The sequence below is a fragment of the Oryzias latipes genome, chromosome 1, assembly GCF_053564925.1.
Source record: "Oryzias latipes strain Hd-rR chromosome 1, Olatipes_Hd-rR_3.1".
Classification (NCBI taxonomy): domain Eukaryota; kingdom Metazoa; phylum Chordata; class Actinopteri; order Beloniformes; family Adrianichthyidae; genus Oryzias; species Oryzias latipes.
Window position 1 is genome coordinate 29,307,451 of NC_136237.1, and position 18,164 is coordinate 29,325,614.

General features: G+C 36.9%; 1 protein-coding gene across 1 annotated transcript; it reads right to left on the reverse strand.

Moving 5' to 3' along the window:
* Positions 1 to 1,982: 1,982 nt before the first annotated feature.
* On the reverse strand, positions 1,983 to 4,371 carry LOC144994579 (trace amine-associated receptor 1-like). The gene has a single exon (XM_078952843.1). It carries the CDS (start codon positions 3,616 to 3,618, stop codon positions 2,527 to 2,529), a length of 1,092 nt encoding a protein of 363 aa, XP_078808969.1. The 5' UTR covers positions 3,619 to 4,371; the 3' UTR covers positions 1,983 to 2,526.
* Positions 4,372 to 18,164: the final 13,793 nt, after the last annotated feature.

The following is an 18,164-nucleotide window of genomic DNA, read 5'->3' on the forward strand; positions in this document are numbered from 1 at the left end:
ACCCACATTCAGTGGACACTCAACAGGGGAGGGTCAAAACATATAAAAGATTCTCTGCATGGGAGTCCTTCCAACATTACACAGGCAGACCTTTAGAAAATGAGCAGCAGAAGCAGAAAGATGACAGTCCTGGAGGCTCTGGTAGTCATCACTGATCATGATCAGAAGAAGACTATCTTGAGCTAAATTCTGATTCTAATGATTCTGATTTTGAACCAGATGAGGGAATTGCTATTCTTTTTCCTCCAAGCAAGACATTCATATCAAAGAATGGTGAAATACATTGGTCTTCATCCCCAAATATGCGTCAGACAAACCTGTCTGCAGAAAACATAATAAAGACAGTGCCAGGGCCCACTAGGATGGCAGTGACCATGTCAATTCATTCAATCTAATTCAATTCAACTCAATTTAATTTTATTTGTATAGCCCAGATTCACAACTGTTGTCTCGATGGGCTTCGTATCGGTAATTGAAAAAGTAAAACATAAAATAAAAAGGATCATGAATACATAGAATTCAATAGGAAAAAAATAAATTAAACTAACTAAACAGACTAAACTAAAAGCTAATCCATGCCCTTAGATCCCCCTTCGTGGTAAGGAAAAACTCCTAATAAAAAAAACGGATTCCGGAAAAAACTAAGAAACCTCAGGGGTGTCCACATGAAGGATGGATCCTCCCCCAGGAGGGACAGGTGATCTACAAGAACTCATAAAGAGGAATTAGTTTATCTAACCCTACAACTACATATTTAAAGTCCAGCAGACGAGCTTCATCCAGATGGAGTTGGGGGGATGGCCGGGGGCGCGAGATGAGCCGGAGACAGGATCTAGGTCAAGACAAGCATGACCTGTGCGAAATGTACAAAATTAATTTGCACAAAGCACAGTGTAATGACTGGACACTCTTGTGCTGTATATATGCACAGACACACACACACAAGTTCATATTGGGATTGCTCATCTGTTGTATTGTGATTTTGTTTTTTTCTGGTTCACAGTGCATGTATGTAAAACAAAATTTCAAGATTATGTTTCAATGTTATTTAAAACTATTTTATTTTATATGTTAGTCTTTCAAAAGTAATGCAGTAGTGAAAAATAAAATAAAAAGTTAGAACATGTATATTTTTAAGAAAAACAAGTGAATTATTTGATAATTGAACCACTACCTGTTAGAGGTAAGGAACACCATTTCACTAGGTTTTTGAAAGAATTATTGTTAATGGAGTTAGTGATGATATATTCACACTGCTTGTTAAGATTTTTTGGGTTTCAGACATTTTTAAATTAATAAAGCATGCACCGGGTCAAATTGACCCGGGAACATCATCTCTGTTCCTCACAAATGAACATAACAGGAGGGTTAAAGTAAACTATGTTTAAACAAAACATGGTTTCAAAAATTAAAAAAAACTTTTAAAAAATAACATGTATTTGTTTGATCCAATTCATTTGGCCCTATTTTTAAGTAAATTGAAGTAAAATGTACTGGATAAATTTCTGCATTTAGTAAGATGCAGGTTTTAAAACTAAAACAAAAAAGTTTTTTATGGGAACATTTTGGGCACTAATGAACTCAAACTTAGTTTTTTTCTTTTGGTATTTTCTAGTTGCACAGTTGAAATGTATTCATCGGTAGCTTTCTAAATGCTCGCCTTTGATTAGATATTAATAAATTAATACAGTCTGGTGAGTTTCACAATGTTGAAACAGCTTTACACCTGCAGAGCATATTGTCAAAGCATTAATTGTTTTTGCCACTTGGGGGCAGTGTAACATGTGTCTTGCTGGTCCTTTGGCTTCAAAAAAGTTCCAACGGACTAACATTTCATACTTTTTACCGGAGAAGTTGTTGTCTCCCTTTTGTGATACAAGATAACATGTTTCTTTTTGACATCTAAATGATCCATTTGTGGTCTTTTTTTATTCTTGGTACACTGAGTGATTTTTTTAATTCCAAAAAAATAAATAAAATAAAACATGAAATCAAATTTGTATTTTATTTATTACATGTAACCAAGAAAAATACCACTTGATATCAAACACATGTAATCAATTATTCAATTAAAATAATAGAAAATTTACATTCAGCACATGTATTTTCATATGCAGGACTATACTAACAAAGTACTTTAACCCTTGTGCTATCCTATGGGGTCAAGATGACCATTGATGTGTTATCCCTACCATGACAAAGGGGGATAAAGGTGGAGAGGATTTCATGTAATCCATGGAGATCACAAATCATTGAAGAAAAAGGGCTGAGCGCTCAGTCTTGTGGGGTCTAGACGACCCAATGTCAAAGTGCCTAGGATAGCACAAGGGGTATACAAGGTTACATTTACATGTGAATATCTAATATAAAATTTAATAAATTGCTGAATAAAGAACACAAACATATACATAAGCTTGCATATATTCATATACAACTTTGGGTGTTATTCACACTAAAATGTGCTAAAATGTCTATTTCCTGTTCTTTATGCCATAGGAGTTGCTTTACATTCCTATAACTTGATAGTTAATCTGTGCAATCATTAGCCTCTTTCCTGGTTTGTGATAACTCCATCCCTGGAGATGACCCTGGCAAGCAAACCCTGCAGCCAATGAACATGAGGAATGCCCTGCGGAAAGAGCGATTGAAAAACCCGTACAAAAACGGATTCAGGGATGAGTTTATATATCCCAGCCAGAGAAAAATATCCCAAACAACCACTTCAGTAGTGTATCCAATGAATGGATCTACAATGTTGAGAGTAAAAAAAGGCATCCAGAAAATGAGGAAAACTCCCATGATAATACCTAAAGTTTTTGCAGCCTTTCTTTCTCTCCTCATAGTGATGCGGTGCCGTCTTTTCTTGCTGGAGTCTTTGCCAACACCGGCAGCCATCTGACTTTCCATGGCGCTGATCTGCAGAGCCTGTCTTTTTGCAGCTTTAAATATCTTCCAGTAGGCTACTAGCATGATGGCCATGGGCAAGTAAAAGGCTACTAAAGAGGCCATGACAGCATAAATACGACTGACTAAGAAAACGCATAAATCCTCAGGGATTAGGATGTCTACACCAGCAATGTGGAGATCAAGCATTATAGGGCCAAAAGAAATGAGCATCGGGACAGCCCAGCAAATGGTTATGAGGAGAGCCACTCTGCTTTGAGACATCTTTAAGGAGTAAATTAGGGGGTTGCAGACTGCATAAAAGCGGTCAAATGCAATGCAGCTGAGGTGGAAAATTGAAGCAGTACACAACATGACATCCAGGCTGGAGTGGAGCTTACAGAAGAGGGAGCCAAAGTACCAGCATCCCTCCACGGTTCGGATCATACTGTACGGCATCACAACAAGGCCAACAAAGCAGTCAGCCACTGCAAGTGACATGACAAAGCAGTTCGTGGGGGACTGCAGCTGCTTGAAATAGGCAATCGACAAGACAACCAGGAAGTTTCCCACAACCGTGGAGACAATACCAATGGTGAAGAAGCTGTACAAAAAAATGCGGGAGAACTGGTTCCTCATTGTGGTGCAGGACTCAAGTTCCGATCTGTTGGTATATTCGCCCCAATCCAGGCTGCTGTTGTCCATAGTCAGATGAAACCTGTCCAACACACACATCCAGTTAGAAAATATAAGGTTGGTGCCAGTGAAGCCTTTAGAGGCAGCTTAAAACACTTTTCCAAAGTTAACTGACAGCAAAGTGCTTTACAAACCAGTCTAAAGTAGAGATTCACCTGATGATTCATCGCAGGTTTATAACTTGTTTTTAAAATTGTATTTGGAGCCCATTACCAGAAGAGAGTGTCTGAGGGTTTACCAGCTCTGAATCACAAATTATTGTACTTTGTTTTATGATAATATTCTTTTGTATCTTTAAATACTTTCTTTAAAATTCACATCTTGCCAACTGTGAACAGTGTAAGCGCTTCAGTTTTTAATATTATTTAATACTGCTTTAGGAAGGTTTTTTTTTTAAATAAATAATTAGTCAATGTGTATTATTTAAAAGATTATTATATATTTAAGATGATAAAAAAAGGGTTGGAGGTCACCTGTGAGTTTTGGCCCAGAGCAGGGGTCTACTACCAAACACCAACTGCTCTAATTTCTTACTGATCAAAACCCAGCGAGAGCCGTAAAGGTCCACCTCAACATAAAAAAAAAAAAAAAAAAAAAAAAAACGTTGTTTTTCTGGCCATTAAGATATTCATTTCTAAAGAGTAATTTTTTAAATATTGACAATAATTGAACTATAGTGATAAATAAATATAGTTTTCCCTTAAGTTATTTTTGCAGCACATCAAGGTCCTTTCAAAATAAAATACACCCCGTGTCAAGTAAGATCCTCCTGCTGCTGTAGATTGACTTGAATTAAAAATACAAAAAAGTCAAGTCAAACGTGACATTTTCAGTCATTATGGCTCTGGTGTATTTTCATTATTTTTCTCTTTTTACTTTCAAATATAAACATAACAACATTGGTTTACAATCCAATTTATTTTGAGAATAATACATGTAAAGGCAATTTCTATATTTCAAGAACTTTGCCTCTGAACAGCAACTAGACACTGTTGAGCAGCAGAATATTAGAATATGTGCTTTGTACTTCTTTTAATAATAAACCACTCAGACAGTAGATCAAACCTTTAACCAATATTGAAAATCCATAACACATGTATTTTGTCATTAAGAGCCAAAGAGCTACGATGGAGGGATAAAAGAGTGTGGCTCTAGAACCACAGGTTGCAGACCTCTACACAAACTCTGACAGCGTACCTTTGACTTATCCTCAAACACAGGAGCTGACTTGATCAGATTCTTTATATTTGCATCATTGCTGCAATTCCAAAATATAGGAAGTAATATCTATAGTGGATAGACTTGTACCTTTGGAGATGTGCAGTAGCTCTTTATTACTTGTCTTCAGAACGCCTATTACAAGTACAAAAGAGATTTGGCAAACTGAGCAATTTTAAACTGTTTACTGGATTTCTATATAATTCTAATAGGTTTTTTGGAGTCCTGAATATGTGTGTGTGTGTGTGTGAAAAATTGCTTTACATTGCACATTAAGGTGAGTCACATAACTAGATCTAATTCTTTGTGCCAGTGAAGTGAGCAGATGTTTCAGCTAACATGGAAAAGATTTTAATGAACACCACAGGGACAGTGCAGTGTTGACGGGAAACTTAAAAGAAGAAGAGAATAACAAATTGTCTTTTTATACTTTGTCTCTTGACTTACTGCCAAAGGCAATCAGTATCAAAGAAAAATTTTTTTTGACTGATTCAAACCCATTTCTTTGCAATAGTTATTAACAATAGCTACAATAATACGCCATGTTTTTGGGATAAAATTTATTTTGTGCTGGAGCTTCCATTTACGGTATTTAAAATGTATTGTGATTGCAGAACTTTTGTTTATTTTGTATCAGAAGGGCCACATCACATAGGATGTTATTGAATCAATCTATTTACAAAGCGCTTCATTTTTTGGTGAACAATTTTGAATGTTTAAAGAATACCACATAACTTTTATTTTATTTTTTTCTTAACTTGTAATGTAAATTAAATCTTATTTTAAAGAATTTCTCACAGATATTTTGCTTGAGCACTCTTAAATGGGATGAAAAGAAATAAAAAGATAGATGACCCAGAAGATCTGACAACTAGCAAGTCAAAAAGCCAAACAACTAAGTAGACTTAAGAGCAATTAAGTGAAATAGAAACAGCTGAGGATAATTACAAATTAAACCTAGTGTGTCTGAGGAATAGAAAACAGAACTATTCTGATCACCGCAAATCTTAATGAAATCCATTATTCGAAATACAAAATTGCTTCCTTTCTTGCTTTGTTTCATTTTGTGGGTTTTTTGAAATTACGTTTAATTAATTACTCTAGATCTTGAGAAAATAGCTTTTTATTTATTGCTAACAGGAAAGTCAAGGAGGAATCACCTTTGCCATTCACTGTTGCAAACAAAGGGTTATTTTTCCTGTTCATGTCCTTGTCATTAATCATTCACGTAACAAGAACAAACAAACAAAAATTATATATATATATATATATATATATATATATATATATATATATATATATATATATATATATATATATATATATATATATATATAAAATTCACAATTGTGTTTTAAAAAGGAGCTTAATCCTTTTGCAACATTGTCGAACTGTATTCCAACAGGCATAGAAATGTCAAATCTCACTGTTTCATTTGATGCAATGCAGAAATAGAATGATGCTTAAACAGAAATAAGAGTAGTACACAAGATATTTAGAGAAATTGATAATTTTGTTACAGCAAACCGAAAGCTCCACAGAAAGCACGTCGCTAAATAATATGGTCATGTTTTTTCTCAAAGAAGCTACCAAAAATATGTGTTACTGGTGATATCTAAACAAAACCCACTTTTTTAACTATCTTTTAAGATAACATTAAATTGAGAAGTTTAGTCAGGTAAATAGAGAAACCCTTGAATCTCTGAGACATACCTGATCCAAAAAGAGGTGGCTGTATGTTGTTGTGAGTGTACCATAAAGCAGTTCCAGGGAGCGTGGTTTTGGATGAGGTGAAGCGATGAGAGAGGTGGGAGGTAATGAGTGCATGCAACAATACCCCTGGTAATGAAATACAGTTTGGTGCCAACTCCCCTTTAAGTGATTTTTAATAACTGAAGCAATGAGGGAGGTTAACATTTTCACTTTGTTTTGGTAAAATAAACTATTGTAAATTGCACAAAATAATTTTAAAAAAGTAACGTTGTTGAAGTTCAACTTTGATCTACCGGATGATAAACAAAAAACATGAACACATTATTTTTTACCATATGCAGCTTCTCACACTGTAAAAATAAAAAGTCCTGAACAACTCAACAAAAAGGGTTTCAAACCTTTACAACAGAATGTGAGAAAAATAAATATTGTATTTCCTCACATTGTGATATTGAGTAAATATTTAAAAAACTTATTCTATTATGGAGTTTCCCAAATTTTTACCAACAATGTGTGGATAGTGAAAAGTATCTTCTTCTCAACAGCCAGCCTCTTAAAAATTAAGGTCAAAACAGCAGTTTATTTATTTATTTTCTTTCTTTTTTATTCAAAAGGTTTTTAATGATAGGCTGTATCCTACATACAGTATGTTTGTTGTTTGTGCAAAGTTGTAGATTTTTAACAAAGGGTAATAGGAAATTGCTAAACTCTGAAACCAGCCTCCTGTGGTCACATGAAGTACTGCAACTTTTGGTACTTCAACTTTGCCTATAAGTTAAGGAAAACAGAAGGTGGGGGGCTTGGTTGTACCCAAAAACGCTTGTAGGTCGAAAGTGGTGTCAAATGCTCTTCAAAAATGTACAGTGCTTTGCAAAACCATTTAACCCTTGGATTTTTGTCTCTTTTGTTGTTTTCATAAATCACTCGTGATCAATAAAATTAGTCTTTCCTCACACAAAAATGTACTGGAAAAAATCATTCTATGTCAATGTAAAAACAGATTTCTACAAAGTAATGTCAGTGAAACAAAAATATTTTCAAATTTCACATTTATTTGTTTGTAGGATAAACCGCTTGAGATGTGTCATCTCATTTTCAAGGTGGTCCTCGACATACAACAAAACAACCAATTACCAAGACAGAGACAGTTGAGCAAACTTTACATATATCAAAAACAATGAAAAACTGAAAATGTACAAGACAATGAACACGCACACATACACACGCACTGACAAACACACAGACATTTATTACACCTCTTAGCAGTTAGTTTAAGGGGAAGGGGATAAAAAAGCAGGAAAGATATCAAATCCAATCAAAAACAGTTAAATGAGGGTTGAAGATGTTCTAAACAGGCATTTTCAAATGCAAAGAATAAGGTTAAAGAGCGAATGGATGGAGGAAGATATTTCCAGTCAGAGGATGTTTTGTCCTAAAATAAATATTTTTCTATTTCATTCTAAATATGACATGAAATATAATTGTTTGCATAATAATTCACCCTCTTTGGTGAGAGGGTCTAATTCAATTGAAGTCTATCCAGTTAGTGCCATTAGTCTCACACTTTAACTTTATTTCACCCACACCTCCTGATCTTTGTTGTGGGTGTGTCCCAAGTGAGTGAGTTATAAAACACCAGTGCAAGTAAGAGACTTGTAAGACCCCTAAGACCCCTACGACTACTTTGAAGGAGTTACAAGCTTTAGCTGCTGAGATGGGAGAGACTGTGCATGTAGCCTCTGCTGCCTGGGTTCTTCACTGGTCAAAGCTTTATTTGAGAATGGCAATGAGAAAGCCACTGTTGAAGAAAATACATATTAGAAGTGGACAAAAGGCATGTGGAAGACTCCATGATCAAGTGGAAGAGGATTCTTTGGTCTGATGAGCCAAAAATTAAGCTATTTGGCCTTCAAAAAAGACAGTATCTTTGGCAAAAAGCAAACAATGCACATAATCAAAAATACACTATCCCCACTGTGAAGCACGGTGGTGGCAGCATCATGCGGTGGGGACGTTTCTCAGCAGCAGGCCATCGAAGGCTTGTAAAGTTAGAGGGTAGAATGTATATTGCAAAACATACTGAAATGGAGGACAGTATTTTTTGGTCTGCAAGAGAACTACGGCCTATTTTCCAGCAAGACAATGATGCAAAGCATACTGCAAAAGCTACACACAAATAGTTTAAAAGGAATCAGGTAAATGTTCTGTAGTGGTAGAATTAAGCCCAGACTTAAATCCCATAGAGAATCTGTGGCAGGACTTGAAAAGGCATGTTCATGCCCAGTATCCCTGCAACCTGACAGAAGTTGAGTAGTTTTACAAAGATGAATGGAACAAAATTCTAGTGTGCACATTTACAAGAGTGATTAAGACTTATCCACAAAGACTTATTGCTGGTATTGCAGCCAAACATGCATCTACTAAATACTGACTTGAAGGGGTTGAATACTTGTGCAAACAATTATATTTCATTTTATATTTTTGTTTCATTGACATTACTTAGTAGAATTCTGTTTACACATTGACATAAAAGTTTTTTTTGTAGTACATTTTTGTGTGAGGAAAGACAAATGTTGTTGACCATGAGTGGTTTATAAAAGCAACTAGAGCTACAAACATCCACGGGGATGAATACTCTTGCAAGACACTGTATAAGTCAATGTCATTGCCTATTTAAGTTTTTCGATTTTATAATTGTAATGACATTAAAACAGTGAACTTTTATTTCTGAGATAATCAGGCTTCTTCTATTTTCATGTGATTTTACACCGATAGCTGGGATGATAACATGTTACATTTCTGCCAGCAGATTGTCAAAAATCTAAAGGACAATTCTGAAACAACTCCAAGGTTATTTGTCATGGCAACCGTGTGAGTAACTTTCTACCCACATGTAAAACAGCAATTAGTGTCTATCCCTTGTATGCAATAGAGCACAGCCAACGCTGCAGAGCTACAGTATCTTGGGTATGGGCCAGTGACAGGCGTACTTGAAGTGTGGCGGATGTGTTCTAATTAAACATGGGGGAAATTTTAATGAGGGGTGCAATAGAAAGCCTAATAACTGATGTTTTATCTGACCACTCATTCATATGTGTAATGAAATGGTCCTTTACAGACTGCTGCACATCTGCTCTTTTGTTTATAAAATGGACAACAGTGATTTAGGCATGACTAAATTGATCAATCTAATTTGATTACTTATTGCATTACCATTAGTGCATTTTTTGACTCTTGTTAATTTTAACCCTAGGGATGGAACAAAGCAAGAAAGTCATTTTGTTTAGCAAAATGTATAATTATTATCATTGTTCTACATTCCTATCTGCTTTACGGAAGTGGAAAAAAATGTTCTGAAGAACATAATTGATAATCAGTGGTATTCTTTTTTAACTTTGTAGTCTTTAAATTATACAAACATGTGCCCAGGTGCTGACTTCTCCTTATGGATCAGTGGACTTGTAGATAATAAAACAAAACTCACTTGTAATCTGTCACGATCTGACCAAAAAAAAGATTTTTTACAGTGATTCAGCTCAAATCAGCTTGAAGGTGGTCCAACTTCATTCCAAATCCTGTCCAGGTTCAACCCACCTGCTATTTCTGTGTATTATTGCGATCACTTCAGCAAAGCTTTAGATAAAGGTATGGTTCCTGTCAGGTCATTTTTGTGGACATACATACATAAAACTATAATGAAAAAAATATTTAAAAAATAGCTCACATAATTTTATTTCAGTTAGACAACTCTTGCAGTAAAGAACATGTATTCCATATTTCTTTTAGTTTGGCAGAAGATTTATTCCATATTTCTTTCCATTTGGCATAAGGCTCTGTTCAGATACAAAACAAAGATAAACAAAGATCTCCATAGAAAACTTTGGGTATTAAACTTTCTGCTATGTTTGACCCGGCACCATTGACCATACGGCCGCTCTAGTTCTAGAACAGCGCCACGAAGGGAACACACTATCTAGTGGATCTGCTATGTGTGACCCCGGCACCATTGACCGTTGGGCAGCTCCCGTTCGAGTACAGCGCCACGAAGGGAACATACTATCTAGATAGAAGAGAAAAAGAGCCAGGCGAATTGAACGTGGAGCCAATATCCGCAAAGACGCTGTAAGGAACTATAAATTTAAACCACCATGAACCAAACCTGTTAAACGACATGAAGCTTAACATCCAAAATCCGACGCTACCACTGGCATTCCATGATACGAGCTTAAGTAACATCCATAAATTTGACGCTTTCATCTGAATACTAAGGTACGGCAATGAATTCGATGCTTCCATTGGCATACTAATACGAGCTTAAGTAACATCCCAATTTGAGCTCCATTGGCATACTAAATACGAGCTTAAGACATCCTAATTTTGAGGCTTCCACCTGGCAAAATATAGTATTCAAACAACCATAATCCAAGAAACTATTTCCTTTCTGCTGCCAACATATTGGTTGATTTAAGTCTGAAGTCTCTTTGGAACGCGGAGGAGGTCCACGAAATAGGTACGTGGAGTGCAGTCGTCGTTGCGGCACCAATTCAAGGAGTGCAGGGTCGCGATCTGCAGAGAAGCTGCAGGAAAGAGCAAAGACTGTGAAACTTGGAAGCTAGCCAACTTTGTCAAGGGTTTTACGTCATTGAAGTGCTGACAGGGGAGTAGGGGTCGCAGGTTCAGGAAGCGATGCATAAATAAAGACAAAAGCAGTATAAGTCTTGGCAATGAATATATAAATAACTTAGCAGAACTGATCAGTTTAGAATGTTTGAGATAAAGGGAATAAAGTTGCTTTTAAAGAACAAATCTGAGAAAGTGAAATCAAGTAGTGAGTTAAAAGAGAAGGTTCTATTTGTGTATTCACCGCACCATAGAAAGCCATCAGAAGCACAGATTCCAACAGAGAATCGACAGTGAAATATGGAACCTGCACGTAATCTTAACACCAAAACTTTCTATGCACCAATAGTAAGAGAGAAGTAACCTTTTGTCATTTCCGAGGGGGGACCTTTTAGGGCACCTTTTAGAAGGCAATCGAGGAGCAGGTGAGGACCAAGGACCAAGGAGATTCGTAGATGAGGAAGGTTGACATCTCACGTAGCAATGGACTGCAATGGCGGCGACTGCAATGGACTGCAGCTCGGCTGGTTTTGATGCTTTGTACTTGAAATAAGCGGTTCTCAAAGAGGTGGACAACAAAAGCACAGACTACTGAAATATCAATTGGCAAAGGGGTGTCTGGATATTGCACAGGAAGAACAGTTTGAGATCCATGAGGGATCGTAGGGCAAAAACCAAAGAATTTGATCGTTCTTCTACTGAACTTGATTATAAATATTTTTTACTTGTATGGAGACATTAATTAAAAGTTCCTCTAATGGAGGGCTGGTGAAAAACAGACAGACCAGCAACCCTCAAGGACTGGGATTGGATGTCTCTGGACTTTTCTACTAATGACTAGTAAACTAAGGTCACTGTAAAGCTGGAAACAACCCTGTAGTACTGAATAAACTACTCTATATCTCACATTAGCAAATTAAAACTAGACATTATGTAATTTATTCCACCAATGTATGAGCAAGACAGTACATGTGTGAGAATGAGAAAAAAACTTCTCCTGTGGAACGGAGAAGTTACGAAAAGAATTGGTAAAGAAAACAGTCTGTCCTGCTGTTCATTGAAACCATTGGCACCTGAGCAAATAAGTGGCACAAATCCTCAGTTTTTGCTCAATCCTCTGCAAAATATTGCTGAGCTGGAAGAGTTTCAGGTTTGAGTTCAAGTTTTCCCCTCATCCAGTGTCTGAGGATGCCTAAATTGGTCGGCATGGTCAGTACTTCTCCATGAGAACCAGTTTTTAAATTCTGTGTAATCCATCCAAAAAAACAAATTTTTCTGTAAATGGATTACCAAACAGTCTCGTGTCTTAAATTGTGCATTCTATAAAGGTTGTTCATGTGCTATAAAAAACATTTTTAAATTTTAAATGGGTAAAAGTGGGCTGCATTTGCACAGTGATTAGCATCCTTGACTTACAGGGAGAAGGGCCTGGTTCTAATCCCTGCTGGGTCCTTTCTGTGTGGAGTTTGCATGTTCTCCCCATGTGTAGGAAGTTCTACAGGCAGTCCGGCTTCCTTCCAAAGTCCAAAAACAGGCTTCAGAGGTTTATTGGTCAATTTAAAGTGTCTCTGGATCTGTGTATGAGGGAGTCCTTGTGTGGCCCTGTGACAGACTGGTGGCCTGTTCAGGGTGTACCCCACCTCTTGCCAACAGTAGCTGGGGCTGACTCTGGCAACCCTGTGACCCCAAAATATAGCAAGTTAAGAAAATGGATGGATGGATAGGTGAGAAGTCAAGTTTTTTCTTGTCCCATGCATACAAAAAACCTTTGATTCTCTTTTTAGTAGAGTATAAAGAACCTCTCATATCTTTAAATATAGGTACCCCCAAAATAAAAACGCATTCCCTTTCCTTCTCTGCAAAAAGGTTAGGTATAGTTTTTTTTAAATGATATAAAGTCAATGAATAAGTAATTTAATGCACAATTTTTCAAGAACTTAAGCAGGACCATAGTACTGTTTGCCCTTGTTGATAAACACTTTATTACAGTTTTTCTCAAATGCTACAACCCATTTCACGAACGTGTCCTCCATTTTCATAAATGTCTAAACACAACACCCTTTTCTAAAGCTACATGAACACAACCACACCTTCTCACTTCAAAACTCAGACTTTCACAGCAAAAGAGCAGCTCAAAGCTTTCATAAATGTAAACACTATACACATCATTACACACTACAGTAAAACAATTAAAATGACAATGCTTAATTTGTGAGAAGGTTCTTTGTTTCACTATTGCTAATGATTTTTTTTAGAAACTTTACAGTAATGGACGTTCTTAGATTAGGCATTTAGATTTGTGAGTTGGGAAAATTGTATTGTGAGTTGTATAAATCTATAGTAAATTGTACGGTGGCCCAGAAGGGTCACAACACAACACATTAACTTACCTCACAACACATTAACTCAAAACACAACACAATGAATTACCTCACAACACATTAACTCACAACACAACACATTAACTTACCACACAACACATTAACTCACAACACAACACAATTGATTTTTGAGTTTTGATTCTATTGATTTATTTCAAGCATTGTAGTCAAAGCAATAAAGAATTTACACATATCTATCAAACTCATTACAGAAATGATGAAATGCATAGATTAAAAAGACAGAAAATAAAACAAAACAAAAACCTCACTTGAATCACATTTGCTTAATTAAATACAGTGATCATTAACTAAACAATAACTCACAACCAGTAGCGGTTTTAGGCACAGGCTATACGGGCGATGGCCCGGGGCGCAAAAAGGAAGAGGGGCGGCGCCGGCGGCTCAGCCCTTGTAAAATAATTTCTGCAACACTATTGGTTTACTTATGTCACAGAGTTTGTAACAGCCTGAAACCTGGCGGTGCCCGCAGCTGCTCTCTCCTGTCTTTGAGAAGCAGACGCAAATGTGTGTGAAGAAGGAGAAGGGAGGGGGCACGGGGTGAAGGGTGCAGGCTGGCTGAGAGGTGAGCACAAAAAGCGCCGCCGGGTTTGTGCATGCGCAAAACCTGACTGGATCATCTTCAAATGGGGGTGACGGTCGCGGGCTGCGGTTCAGTGCTTGATGAAAAAATAAAAATAAAAACTGCGACAGCGCCGCCGTGTAGCGAATTGGCGCCCCTAGGTGCAGCTGCACGCGATCCTGCTGGAAATGTGTGAAGAAGGGGGGTGGGGGGGGCAGCGGGGATACACTTCAACTGTTGGTTGCTTCCAAGTGAAGTGGCCAGTTGGGGGACAAGGGCGGGGGGTGGAATCTACTTTATAAAACTTTTTTAAAAGTCAGTTATACGGTGACATTTTATTACTTATTTTTGGGGTTTTATTTATATGAAATGCCCAAATAAAAAATGGAAACACAAAACAATGTTGTCACTAATGCGACAGTTGGTTTAGTGGACGGAGTTGATGCCTTCGTGAGGACATTTATTGCTAAATTACGGTGGCCGAGAAGTGCAAGACACGCTCACATTTAAGATACAGCAACAGCAAATACCAGTAGAAACTAACAAATCACGAAACACAACAGCAAATACTGAAACACAACAGCAAATCATGAAACACAACAGCAAATACTGAAACACAACAGCAAATACTGAAACACAACAGCAAATCACGAAACACAACAGCAAATCACGAAACACAACAGAACATACGGAAACACAACAGCAAATACGGAAACACAACAGCAAATACGGAAACAAAACAGCAAATCATGAAACACAACATCAAGAACTGAAACACAACAGCAAATCACGAAACACAACAGCAAATCATGAAAATTACAGTTCTGAAACAAATACCGAATTACAAAAAAATAACCCCGTTACAAATGACCGAAACCAGAAAAACAACAATGAAAGCAAAGACACGGCTTCTAACAAAAATGGACGTTATATAAAACTAATTGTGTCTGATTTTTTAAATGTTATTAATTACTGTTTTCTTTATGTGGACATTTTAAAAACATGAAACAGTCCTGAAGCATTCTTGTTAGAGTGGTCTTAACGGAGAGGGAATACCTTTAATACCGGAAAAGCAAAAACTTTACCTTGCCAAACGTTGTTGTAATTTTTATTGTAGTAATACAATTGAAGAAATGCTTTTGGACTGTCTCATGTATTGAAAATGTCCACATAAAAAAGACAGTAATAAGGAAATGTAAAAAATAATACACAATTAGTTTTATATTACGTCACTTCTAGGATTCAGGACGTTCCGTTTCTGTTAGACGCCGATTTCCGCTTTCCTTGTTGTGTTTCTGGATTTGTTCATTTGTATCGAGATTGTTTTTGTAATTCAGTATTTGTTAATTTTCACCCGAAATTGCTTTTGTGTTTCAGGACTCTGTCATTTGTTCCGTGGTTTGTTGTTGTGTTTCAGTATTTGTTAATTTGTTCCGAAATTGTTATTAATGCTTTGCAATTTATTAGTTTGGGATTTATTGTTGGTTGTGTCCTAAATATAAATGTGTCTTGCACCTCCCGGCCACCGTAGATTTCAAGATTTGCTGTTGTGTTTCAGTATTTGCTGTTGTGCTTCAGTGTTCCGGTTCCGGGTTACAGCAGCAGGACGCGTGGCGTGCCTCTCTGCGAATACAACTATCTTCAAATTACTTAAAAGGTTGATTTTCTCCAAAAAAGAGAGCTGACCATGCCCCCAAAGAAACCTCTTGACATTATTCAAGAGACGCTGAAAAGTTTTATGGAACAAGTGTCGGCTAAGCTAACGTCACTTTGGGAAATGATGGAAGAGTTCCGAAGATTTCGGGCTCAAAACGAGCAGCGAGAAAACCGGGTCGAGATTCTGGAGAAAAGACTGGACGATGTGGAACAGCAAGTAAGGATGAATAATGTCATTCTCACTGGAGAACCATTCAAGCCTCGAGCGAAGCTGAATGCAGCAGGAGCTAGCACTGCTAATGCTAGCGCTAGCGTAGCTAGCAGTGCTAATACGGAGATCGGTGCAGAGTCTTTGATACAGCAAATACATTCATTTCTCACATCTAAAGGGATTTCCCTGGATCTCAATACCATCGAGACCTGCCACCTGCTCCCCAGGAGAAAGGAGACGGATAAACCAACGATCCTCATCAGGTTTGTGAATCACAAACACAAGCTAGCTTTGATGACCCAAAGGAAACAACTGAAAGGTTCGGCTGCTTATCTGAACGACCATCTGACCAGAAGGAATGCTGAAATCTCAAAACATGCACGGCTTCTCAGGAAGCGTAAGCAGATTGAGAACACTTGGGTTAAAGGCTGCAGGATTTACGTCAAACCGCTCGGTCCAGAGGACCGGTCCAAGGTTCTGGTTGTGAGCACCATGAAGGACTTTGAAAAGTGTTTGATCACGGTCGTCTGAAGCAACATGGAGTAATAAACCAAAGAGCCAAATAATTTCAAGAAATATGACACGTGGATTCATCACTTTCTCTGTATGTCTGACGTAACCTGAATAACAGCAGAGTTCTGACCTGCAGACAACTTGACCTCAACTTTCACCGTCGCTGATATCAGCTGAAGAAGGATATGGACCTGAATCTAATGTCTGCAGACATAACATCGAAGAGAACTATTGACTGTTTTGAACCCAGAAGATCAGCTGTTATCAGTAAAAGAAGAAATACCAACCTTGGACAATCGACAGTTATGGACCCTTTTTATTTTTCCCCTACAGCATTTCTTTATTATATATAAAAAAAAAAAAAAAAAAAAATATTAAAAAAAGTAAAACAAATGATTAATCACTTATTGAAAATTGTTAAATTGATTGACTTTTAATGATATTACTTTACTTTCTCCAAAAATTGATAAATTGATTCAAAAATCTTTCCTAATGTAGCATAATTTTGCACATGTTTTTAACTTTTGATACTTGATGAAATTTTGCTATGAAAATTCCTGAAACAGTGTTGTGTCTACTTTACTGATATAGTATTATGTTTTATTCATATGAATGGCTTTTATAAGTAATCTGCATATATTTCAGATGACTGGTCTGCATTTGCCATGTTGATTTCTAAAATAGTTATTTTTGACGTAATACTTAAGTAATTCATCTTTGTCATGTGCTTTATCGATAACTTATGATTTTTAATTCTGTCTGATAAAAACTGGGAACCGGATATTGATAAATCATGTAATAAAATGGTTACAGTATAACGGGGTGGGATTATATAAGTTCGCTTCCTTCCACTCCCTTTCAAGCAATATTTATTAATATGTCTACTTATCCTAAGTTTGATTAGTTACTGTATGAATGTATAACTGATGTTTATATTGCTGTTGTGTATTATTTCTACTGAATTGCTTGAAATAAACCATTTCAAATCAAATCAAATCAATTTGCTGTTGTGTTTCGTGATTTGCTTTTGTGTAGAGAGCTTGTTCAGGACTTGTTCAACGACTCTAAGTCTCCTTGAGTTTATCACTTTCATATCTGACAAGGATCTATCAGAAATATATCCCAACTTTTGGACTGCTCTCAGGATTGCACTCACCTTGCCAGTCACTGTGGCTCAAGCGGAGAGGAGCTTTTCAAAACTCAAGTTGATCAAGTCATACCTAAGGTCAACAGTGTCTTAGGAGTGACTCACTAACCTTGCCGTTGTTAGTATCAATCATTCAGTGGGGGAGCAGATTTCATATGATGATGTTATTGACGAGTTTGCATCAAGGAAGGCTAGAAAGGTTAGATTTTTGTTAGTGTGTTCTGTTCTTAGTGCAATGGTGCTGCAGTTATATTTATTTTAGCGTGTTATTTGTGTGATAAGAGATTTGTGCTTTATAATATTTATTTTAAATTAGTTTTTCAATATAGGGTTTGATTTAATATTTTTCTTCTTAACTGTATTTTTGCCATACTTATGGTCTTTTATTTTTTAATGTGGTATGATAACTGTTTTAATGCGGTGCAGAATTCTGAGCCTGAGCCGGGGGTGTCCGTGTCCCTGGGGGGTGGGTTCTGGTCCTTGCCCCTGAGTGCTGGGCCTCACCAAATTTCCAACAGTGGCCGAGTCTGGTTGGGCCAAGTTTAC

What these genes read in the sequence shown, in the direction of transcription:
- LOC144994579 (XM_078952843.1), bottom strand. Translation starts at nt 3,618, where the DNA reads ATGTGTGTGTTGGACAGGTTTCATCTGACTATGGACAACAGCAGCCTG.